At 43.0% G+C, this 8923-nt stretch overlaps 1 protein-coding gene across 1 annotated transcript; it reads left to right on the top strand.

Moving 5' to 3' along the window:
- Nucleotides 1-628: 628 nt before the first annotated feature.
- T265_02343 (hypothetical protein) lies at nt 629-7612 on the top strand (the record flags this gene model as incomplete). Its single annotated transcript, XM_009166557.1, has 4 exons — nt 629-1123; nt 2985-3248; nt 5243-6184; nt 6804-7612. The coding sequence occupies 4 exons, from the start codon at nt 824-826 to the stop codon at nt 7242-7244; spliced, it is 1947 nt and encodes a 648-aa protein (XP_009164821.1).
- Nucleotides 7613-8923: the final 1311 nt, after the last annotated feature.

The following is an 8923-nucleotide window of genomic DNA, read 5'->3' as shown; positions in this document are numbered from 1 at the left end:
ATATCGTTAGATGTATACATCTTTTGAACCGAGATCTATGAGGATATCCAAGGTGCGATCGCGCATACATAAAACTTGCACTGTCTGACTATTGTGTTGTGAAATGCCTCCACTGTTTGTCTTGTTCGGAAAAACGTCAAATAAATGAAATAAACGGTTATCTTAACGTGAACATCATACACACTCCTGAGCAGTCTGCTTTTTCCCAGGTTTCCCCCTTAATAGTCAAAATAAAACTTTTGTGAGTATTAGTCGCAGTTTCTTCCACAAGCTAAAGGCAACTGCGCAAAGCGGAAATACAAACCGGCACTCATCGACCAGTATTGATCCAAAACAGCTCATATTCATAACCATACCGTCGGACCTTCTTCGACATGAGCACTGTCGCTCTTGGCACTCGGAAATGTGCACGACCAACGTGAAATGTCACTTTCCGATTGACACAATTTACCAAGCTTCCTGGGTGTGCTGATCCGAATTCCGAGCTGTTTGATTCGCTTCGATCTGTGAGTGTCACAGGCTGATCATGTAGTGTGCATGCACCTATGTGACGGTATGTATGTCTTCATAGTTGCACACAAAACCTGCACTGAGAGAACCAGAGAGCATCCAACTGGTCAACACGAAATCACAATGTAACTCACGGGCGTGCAAGCACACACGTACACCGTGAACCACGGTTTCTCTCATCACGTTCCATGTGGCATGACGGAAAGCCACAAGTGATAAACATATATGGATACATATTGATGAACTTCTAATCAGACACTTATTCTTCGCGAAGTCTGCTACGAAGCAGCAAAGCAGCAACGGTCCTACCAAGATGGCAACGGAAGTGGATGCAGGCGATAACGGGCTCACCCAGGAACAATACGATGATCTCTGCAAACGCTTCAGTTACCTTTCTAGTTCCCACTGTTTGGCATGGGGGGATATCAAAGATGCACTGGATTTGCTCCGCGTGCCTTTGGCTGGTCACGAACTCCGAGAGCTCACAGGCACCCCGCAACAATGGCTTACTATGGACGAATTCGCTCATCTGTATTCCCGAGCCCGTGATTTGAAAGACACCGCTAAAAATATTCGCAAAGCCCTCCTGCTAAAGACAGTGACGGACGTTAAGGTAAGCCCAAAATAGTAGAAAGTTTAGAGCTTGAGCAAAAGTCTTTCCTAATATGTATGGAGAAAAACTCAGAAATCACAGTACAGACCATTGCCCAGTTTAAGTTTAAGCCTTAGTTAGGTATCTTCCTACTGTTATCGCTTATTTTTGAAGGACATGGTCACAGACATAAAAAGTGAATGTAAGCGATAAATGCGAGAGCTTCACATGAGAATATGAGATAAAACAGGGAAATGCCTCATTCGGAGTTATGCTACCAGCAGTTCCAGTCAGCTAGGATGAATCCCAACGTATATAAAAGTGTTTGGTATGGAAGCACGCGTGTCAAGAACAACCACCGAAGAAAAGACAAACAATGCTGAATGCTTTTCAAGGCGCGGTAGGCGCTAGCACAGTCAAGACTTGCAAATAAGGCACAAAGTGTCCGTCACACTGGGTCTGTTGTGAGATTAAATGGAAAGAATGTACACTCAACGCCATTACCACTCAAAAAAAGTGTCGTAAGTAAGTGGAGGGCCCACAACGGCAAGCAAACACAAATCACTGACTGTGACCTTAGGAAGTTCCGGTGCAATAACAGTCTTAGCGGATTGAGGAAAGCAGATCCCTCGATAAAAGATGATCACCGGTCATTATATCTCTACGTGCAAAACTAAGCGCTACTGGTTACACCGAAAGGCAGTTTTGAAATTTCAGCTTCTGAAATACTGCTCCACCAGTCAAGCACGATGTGTCTTCCCCACAATCCTTTATTAGACTAACCTATGCTACAAAACTTAGCTATGTAACTATGCAGCAGGGTGTCTAATTCATCTCTAGGTGCCGGCAATATTCAGTTCTGCTAAAGATGCACTATTTACCCCACCATCAAACTTTTTTTGCTATACGGTACTGTTGGAGTTCTAGCACCAAATTCGTGGAGTATGCTAAACCAGGTGGACAGCCCTAACCCAGGACAACTCTTCAGAATCTTCTATAATTGGTGGATTCCCTTAAGAATGAACTTCCTCAGTCAACCACTAAATTGAATTACACCAGGAGACATTCCAGAGGTGACTGTATGGGATCACCAACGTTGAGACTGTCTAACAGAGATTTCCGATTGTAATTGCGAAGCCATAGTTAATTTGCAGTATGGTTTGTTGTGGACACAGATCAGAGGTTGGAATACCCCAGATATTTCATGAGGGTCTTAAAAATTTGTTTTTGCACTCAGCCGAAAAACTCATGCTTATTGGTGCCGGCGATTCGGCCATCAACTACCAGTTCAGTTAGTTATACCTCCCCTAATGACAGCGTGAAGCCATATCTATGATAACCAAGAAATAGATTTTATATTCGTAGCAAATGATTCGTCCTTCCGATTGCAATTTACATGAAATTCTGGTCCCCAATCAAAGTGAAGTGAAGGAAAAATGCTCTTTTGGGTAGTCTCTCGTAGAAAACCCGAGTTTCCACTATTCCCATAGTGGAAATCATTGCCCTCAGAAGACTGAGCCACATACCCAGCCATTTCAAAACGTGATTCTGAGAGCTACAGCAAACATGCTATAAGTATAGGAGGCTTCCAGGGTCAGAATCCTTATGAAAAATACTACAGATACAGATCTAGGAAAGCCAAGCGTGCTTTTCTACAGAATACACTGAACTGATCAAATAACTGATCAAATAAAACAGTTTCCTAATTTTTTGAAATCGTAATGGATTCATTAAGCATTCAAACTTTCTTGCAGAACCCAAAGAATCGCGTGCCACAGTTTGTCAATCTCTGTTCCAAACTAATCAGGTGGATTTCAATTAACACATTGAATCCGTTTTATCTTAAGCCTTTTAATTTGTTAGACATTTTAAATATCTACAGGCCTTCACTAGCGATAAGGACGCCGAGGTTCGTCATTCGGTCAGCAAAGCCGAGGAGGTTGGATTCACCAATTGGATCAACAAGCGTCTCGCAGGTGATCCCGATCTGGTCGAAATCCTACCGATCGATGTGGGCAAAGATGGCGAACTTTACGAAAAATGTAAAAATGGTATTCTTTTGTGTAAACTAATCAATGTGGCCAGTCCAAATACAATTGATGAGCGCAGTATCAACAAAGGTGCCACCTTGAAAAACGTGTTCAATGTGAGTTTTTCTTCCGTGTCTACGCGATTGCTTTCCGTGGCTGGCATGAGCCACCTCCATGTATTTTCCTACTGGTTTGGCTTTGTTCCCTCATGTTTAGCTTGTAAGATGCTAACTGTGACTTGCGGCTGGACAAAATTTACCGTCTGTGCAGATACTGTCACATAGCCCAGGTGATTATCTGTCCCGGGAATCGATCAATCCCAATCCCTACGACTGCACGTTGCAGAATGAATGGCTCGATAAGCACAAGCCATTTGAGTACATACGCTTAACAAGTAGCACAAATTCTTTTTACACTGAAGGTTGTCAGCTGCAACAGTGACATGTGAATGAATGAAGAAGGAACCAATAGGGGAACAAATAGTTGGATTTGTGGATAAAGGGTCGATTTAGACAATCAACCAGCCACCCGGTTGGTCTATTGATCGATCGATCGGCCAATCAACCAGTCAACCCATCAATCAGACATGTAGATAGGCAGGCAGGCAGGGAGCCTCAACTGAGTCACTCATTGATGATATTCTTCAGCTGAATGTACTGCACAAAGGCCGCCTCATGTTTCAATTGGTACGGTATTCGAGATATCGCGACATATTTTTCATAGAGAAAAACTCCTCTGCAGCCCATGACCGGTTTCGCCTTTTCTAGAGTTCATCAAGTAGGTACTGTCCAGAAATTTCCAACATGGAGTTCTGCTTGAAACCGAATTGGACACAAGTGAGATATGAGACAGACTGTGTGCAGCAAATTCGGCTGAAGAATAGCATAAACGAGAGTTTCAGTTGATTCACCCGTTAACACGAATGTAATTTGCAGTTTTGTCACCTCCAAAATGTTTTCTTTTCTACGTTGGTGGAAAAAAGCATTATTACGGATGGACAGAACATTAACTAAAAGCAGGTTTGAAGGAGAATTGATGGGGCATTAACTTTTTGTCGAAGTGTAAGCCAAAAATATTATCCACTCGGACACGGTGGTCTCATGTGACTTGAAAAGGGTCTTGTAATTTTATGCGGTATATCTTCCGATTGCTTCTCGTTCCATTCAAATGGCGAGTACTTTTGTTTAACAGAGAGAGGTTGTTTTCGGAAGAGGCCACTCTCTTGGTCGGTCGAGGAGTAGCTAATTGATGAACCTAACCTCAGAAGAAACCACATTGTAGCGGAAACGCTACGGTAGTCTACCCAGACGGGGACAATTGCGTCAGTTTTCCGTCTTGGGTCTCCTTTCTAGACTCAGATTAAAACCATTAAAAATTAGCTATGATGTTGAAAATCTTCCTAAAACATCTAGACCATTCTGGTAAGCATGTCACGGGATCTTAGTGTGAAACGAAATCCCGAAGTAGTTGTGACTTTGGGTCTGAAGGCCGACGGGGGCATTTCAGTTTTATATCGAGATATCTTCTGAGTGTGAACTAGGCATCATAAGGTATCGTCAGATTTAGGAGAAGTGACAGTGTATGACACACTAAGCAATTTGTCTTTCAAGAACAGTCAGTTGTAGTCCCATTCAGGATTACTATTCCATTCACATAAACAACATGACTATCAATAAATCAGTCATTCTACACTTGACCAATGTAACGCCTGACACGATCGAGCATCGTTATTTCAGGTTCACAATCCCATCTACAATCTGAGATAGTGCTAAGGTTAGTCTCAAGTAGCGTCACATTGTATCAAGGGAAAAGTGATCGTTCGCTTCAAATTCACTAGCTAAACGAATTGGTTTGGTGGGTAACTTCTTCCACACCAATCTGATTATACTCAATGGAAGATCTAACCAATGGTCTATATTTTTATGGGGATGTGTTAGGACCGAAATGGGAAAGTGCCAAATGTAAAAAAAACTTAATTTTGAGAATTTCAATCTAGGTAGACCCATCTAGCTAGATTTCCCTTTTCGAAGATGTCTGACTGATGACTATGAGGAGCGAAATATTCGATCGGTCACTTCCTATTAAATGCCTTCAATCATTTCTCCTGTAGGTCAACGAAAACTTGACACTGGCAATCAATTCCGCCGCTGCGATCGGTTGCTGTGTTGTAAATATGGGCCCGGACGATGTGGAAAAAAAGAAACGTCATATCGTCTTGGGCTTGATCTGGCAACTTATCCGAAAGGGACTAGTGGATACCATCACCTTAACGCAACACAGTGAACTAATTTGCCTGCTGATGGATGGGGAATCACCGGAAGATTTATTACGTCTGAAGCCGGAACAGCTTTTGATGCGCTGGGTGAACTATCACTTAGCTCGTGCCGGAATCGATCGACGAATGACCAATTTCAATGCAGATCTACGAGACTCAGTAATTTATGCCTACCTACTCGATCAGATTTCTCCGATGGAGAAGAAAAATAAGCTAAGGAGTCCTGGTGAAGTTTTGGCTGGTAATCACAAAGAACGAGCTAATGCTGTTTTGAGTAATGCTGAACTTCTCAATGCCAGAGCTTTCCTGTCCCCTGAGGACATATATGAAGCTAATGAAGGAAGCAACCGTTTGCATTTGGCCTTCTTGGCAAATTTGTTCAACATGTACCCGTCCTTGGACACACAGAGTGACTGGAAAATTGTGGGCGAGACACTAGAAGAACGAACTTATAGAAACTGGATGAACTCCTTGGGAGTGCGACCATTTGTCACATTTTTGGACACTGACCTAAGCAACGGACTTGTGTTACTACAGCTAATCGACTTGATTCAGCCCGGTACTGTTGACTGGTCCAAAGTTGTAAACGTTTTTGACCCACTGAAGCGTCTTTTCCAGGAACAGGGAAACTGTAACATGGTGATTACAAGTGCGAAGAAAATTAACATAATCTTTGTTAATGTGAGTGGAGAGGACATTCGTGAGCGGAACAAGAAACTCATCCTTGGTGTAGTATTCCAACTTATGCATGCCTACACGTACAAGTTACTGCATGAAGTAAGTAAGGCCTGAAGTTTCTAGCTGCTACCTGGTTCTGTTTTGTGCCGTTCATGGTTCTGTAAGGATGTGCAATAGAAGTAGCTTGGTTTCCAGTTGACCAGCAATTTTCTGATGTGATCATCTTTGACATGGACTAAATGGTGCGTGCACTTCAGCTACAGATCGATGAATCGTCAAGGTCAGTTTGGACTGATCAATAAGTTTAGTCTGACTTTAAATCTCGTAAATCCATATTTTTGACAGTAAGCCATTTAAGTCGTTCAGAGTGTTCCAGAAAGAGTGCCAGAGAGTGTGCACTAGAGAAACGAAGTTTTATATTGAGTTGAAGATAAGAATATGCTTACCTAACAGAACTCAAGAAGTGCTAAAACGGTTCTGAGCTGTCTAGGCTTCTTAATGACTTCATAAATCGTTCCATGTCAAGGAGGAGTACAACCATCGGTATATACTTCGTTCAAAGTCATTGATTTTGAGTGGTCCGATAGATAAAAAATCTTGGAAGTGCAAGTTAACATGCAATCCACAGCTATAAATATTCACTTTGAATAATTTGCTACACCTATATTCCGCGCACTGGATAGTTTTTTCACTGATCCTTTTAATCTTGTGGTATTAGGCAACTGGTGAACAGCTGATGCCTCGTGACGATAAGGATGTACTCATCTGGGCAAACGACACGCTCACAGAGGCCAAAGCTAAGACTTTGAATGGATTCCGGGACCCCGCTTTGGCCACTGGTGTGCCCATTTTACAGATCTTGGAACAAATCCGTCCGGGATCAACCAACCGTGATGTGTGGCTAAATAGTAACACGGATGATTTTTCCATGTGCACATACGCGATCTCCTGTTGCCGAAAAGCCGGGGCGCGCATCTATGCCCTACCGGAACATCTGAATAACTTGAACGGGAAGATGATTCAGGTGATTTTGGTATGCCTTCAAGCGTTGGATTACAGCACCAAGCGACGCGCTGAGGAAGCGAAAAACAAGCTGCAGAAACGGACGAAGTTGTCATGGCTCCGGTCCCCAGAGGATGAGAAATCAGATTCCGAATAAAATGAACGGTGTTGCTCATGGTTCTCCTCGTAACTAGCCGTATCTATGAGTCAGTTCCAGTCAGTTTCCTCCAGTCCATCCGTTCCATTTCCGTTTTATTCTTATCTCATGCTGTGCTTGAATTTTCCATCTTTCCTTCTCACCAAACAATTGGCTGAACGAGGCTGCTACGTTTCACACTGTGTAAGCTACTAGCTTGCCTACCTCTCATCTTTTACAATTCACCTGTGCTTTTCTAAGGTGACCTTTTGTCCTTTTGTTCCACTAAAGTAATACGAAACTTCGTTACTAATGTATGCGTGTCGGTCAAGTACACTTCTAGCGACCTAGCGGACCTCCTGAATATGATGGTGTGAATTTTATTATCAGTAGTACCATTATTAGTACCACAGTGAACAAAAGCTGAGTCGGTCCGGTTTTTAAACTCTGGTAATAACAACATAACTGATTTCAAAATGGTTTGTACCCTCGAGCGAAAATCGTAAAACCGTCATACCGGTTACATAGGCAAACAAATATCTGGAGCATTTACCTAGAATGTGTATCCGATACTGCCATACAGTTTGTGAAAATAAGAGTTGACAGCATAAACCTCAAAATGAGGGATATTTCAATGTTAACTCCACACATGGGCTAGACGAGATGAACTGTTCCAACGGCTTATTATCCTCTTAGTTACTGGTAGATGTTGGGATATCTTGATTCGGGTTAAAAATAGCATGTGTCAACCGAAGTTTGGGTGAGATTATCCAGATGTCCAATGCCAATTATCCGGTACAATCGTGGAACGGCAGTGATCTGAGTAAGAGTAGTGCTGTTTCGGTTTAGTTCCAGTTTTGTTGGATCGATGGTTCATGTGCGCAAAGTTTGGGGTTCCGTGCTCGTGTAAACAGTTTCACAGAAAGCCGATAGTTCTGGGCATTTATTGCGTAACAGTAGGCGACAGCATGAGCAGAGTCAGTCAGGTGACCTGTCACAGAGATTTGTTGAGCAGTGACTGATCCACTATCCGGTTTGGTCCGTAATGGCGTTAACTCACTGCGCCGCAAAGTCTGCAGCAACTGAGGGAGATATCAGTCAGTACTGTCGATACAGGTGTCACCGCAACTGTTGGTCAACTTATAAATGACATGCGAGGCAGAATGATCTCTTAACGCTTGCGACCTACTTAGAGTGGAATTGTCGAGACCAGGCGCAACTGAACCACTCTATAAGTATGGTTCATAGGGGAATGAAGTTTCTGGCTGTTAACCCTAGCTTCGGTGGTTTGACAGACTAGAGGGTTTTGTTTTGTTCTGAGTAACCGTTGGTCAATGGGGTCCTTTCAGCAAGTCGTCACTCGGTAGTTGGTCGGTTTCACAGATTAGTTCAGCACTTTGAAATAGCGCTTTGACTAATTATCGTTTGTGCGCACCGTATTTTGCCGTGGTCGGAAACAATGTGGCTGAGCTAGTCGATAGGCTCAAACACAGGAGGAACCGAATTCGTGTGATTTTCTTTGCCAGTCTAAAGTAGGAAATGCTTATTTACGTTAGAATCCTAGGCCACATGCCAGAAAATCAGCATCTTAACAAACTCGAACATAAGGTTGATGGAAACTCGGGGACTGCGCCTACCTGATGAGCCACAAGAAGGGTGGGACCGGTCGTGGGCTGTCGACGAATTTTCAGCAACCTTAT

This window comes from Opisthorchis viverrini (genome assembly GCF_000715545.1).
Source record: "Opisthorchis viverrini unplaced genomic scaffold opera_v5_28, whole genome shotgun sequence".
Taxonomy (NCBI): Eukaryota; Metazoa; Platyhelminthes; class Trematoda; order Opisthorchiida; family Opisthorchiidae; genus Opisthorchis; species Opisthorchis viverrini.
This window is presented reverse-complemented; position numbering and strand designations above follow the sequence as displayed.